This window comes from Lathyrus oleraceus, chromosome 7, assembly GCF_024323335.1.
Source record: "Lathyrus oleraceus cultivar Zhongwan6 chromosome 7, CAAS_Psat_ZW6_1.0, whole genome shotgun sequence".
Taxonomy (NCBI): Eukaryota; Viridiplantae; Streptophyta; class Magnoliopsida; order Fabales; family Fabaceae; genus Lathyrus; species Lathyrus oleraceus.
The window spans coordinates 529,133,724-529,135,634 of NC_066585.1; the positions used below are offsets into that span (position 1 = coordinate 529,133,724).

At 39.4% G+C, this 1,911-nt stretch overlaps 1 protein-coding gene across 1 annotated transcript; it reads right to left on the reverse strand.

Annotated features, from left to right (window-relative positions):
• Window positions 1-613: 613 nt before the first annotated feature.
• LOC127104795 (uncharacterized) lies at window positions 614-919 on the reverse strand. Its single transcript, XM_051041949.1, has one exon. It carries the CDS (start codon window positions 917-919, stop codon window positions 614-616), a length of 306 nt encoding a protein of 101 aa, XP_050897906.1.
• Window positions 920-1,911: the final 992 nt, after the last annotated feature.

Sequence of the window (1,911 nt, forward strand, 5' to 3'; positions counted from 1 at the left end):
CTATCAAACCTCTTTGATGATGATAGATTCTGCAAGTACCCTCTTTAATTATAATCACTAAACGCTTTTCTTGTAGTTGTCCTATGCTCAACAAGTTGTTGCTGAGGTTTGGGACATAATAGACGTCAGATACCGTTTGTGTGATTCCTTGTACTTCAAACCTGACGCTGCCTTTTCCTTGAACCGCCATCCTTGTGCTGTTACCCAATCTGACAGAATGCTTGAAGCTTTCGTCAAACTCAACAAACCAAGTTTTGTCTCCTGTCATATGGTTTGAACACCCGGAGTCGAGAAACCAAATACCTTTTCCTTCAGCTTTATTGACTTCTATGTGCGCCATTAGGAGGAGTTCTTCTTCCTCGTCGAACTCAGTATAATTGACTCCTTTTTCCAGACTTGAACATTCAAATTGATAATGCCCTTACTTTCCACATCGAAAGCAATTGATGGTTGACCTGTTGACGAAAGATCTACCTCTTCCCCGACCTCTGAAGTTGTCGCCTCTGAAGTTGTTGTTTCCTCTCTGATATATGCCTCTACGTCTTCCTTGTACATTTCTTTGCTCGTTCTCCACCTGTAGAACTTGCTCTTCACTTCTTTTCTTAATCACCTTTTATTCATGTACAAGCAAAGATGCTTGCAATTCATCTGCTGTGAGATCATCAATGTCCTTGGACTCTTCGATGGAACATACCACAAAGTTGAAGTTGTCTGTGAGACTCCGAAGTATTTTTTCGACAATTTTGACATCGTTCATGTCTTCTCCACAGTTCCTCATGTCGTTGGCAGTAGACATGACTCTTGGGAAGTACTCAGACACACCTTCCCCCAATTTCATTTCAAGGGTTTCGAACGTTCTTCGAAGCCGTTGCAGTTGTGCGCGTTTCACTCTAGCACTTCCCTGATACTTGACTTTCATTGAATCCCATAACTTGAAATTCTAGTTAACAGACTTTCGATGTCACACGGGTTGTTCTGACATCCAATTCTACGCAGACAAGAATTATGCAGAACTTAAAAAAGTAAGTGCAGTAAATAACACAAGGAATTGTTTACCCAGTTCGGTCCAACATGACCTACGTCTGGGGGCTACCAAGCCAGGGAGGAAATCCACTATTAGTAGTATTAATTCAAACCTTAAACCAACTGTTTAACCCTATCACTTAATACCTACCCAATGCAATTTCAATCTTACACTAAGATCAGAGTTCCTACTCACCCCCCCTCAATCACCTCAGTTATTACAACCTTTAATTAAAATTAAAGACAATTATGAAGTCACACTTCAAACAACTCTTGATTGTGCTTAACAACTTTAATCAAGATACACAGCACTCATGCTTAAAAGCTTAGAGTGACACAACACTTACAACTCAATGAACACCCTATACCAATGCAATCATCTCAGTGATAATAGCTTGGCTCACAAGATACACCTAATACAAGACACACAAAAATACAGCAGTGAAGTATGATGGACACACAAAATCTTCACGCCTAAAATCCCCGAGTTCTGAAAGAAGGATTTCCATCCTTTTATATTGCAGCACTTGGGCCTTGTACTTGTATTTCCTGAATTTAAGGTCAAGCGAGTTAACTTAAATTCCACAACTAGGTTACTAACAAATAGGCTATTTGTTAGGTTCATTTATTGTAGCTTAGTTGTTAGTTTCCTGGATTTTAGCTCAGCTGTTGACTTCCTGAAGAATAGCCTGAGAAAAATGCTGAAACAGAAAAACTAAACAACCTACAATTTAGCATATGTTGCCTGGAGTGAATGTCACAACATTTAGTTTGACATCCAAAGCATAAACCATATGCTAAGTCTGTTATCTTCCTGAAAACAGACTATACAAATTTGCTGTACTGTACAGGACCAATCTGTCCATACTTCAGTAACAACGTACATTC

What these genes read in the sequence shown, in the direction of transcription:
- LOC127104795 (XM_051041949.1), bottom strand. Translation starts at nt 919, where the DNA reads ATGAAAGTCAAGTATCAGGGAAGTGCTAGAGTGAAACGCGCACAACTG.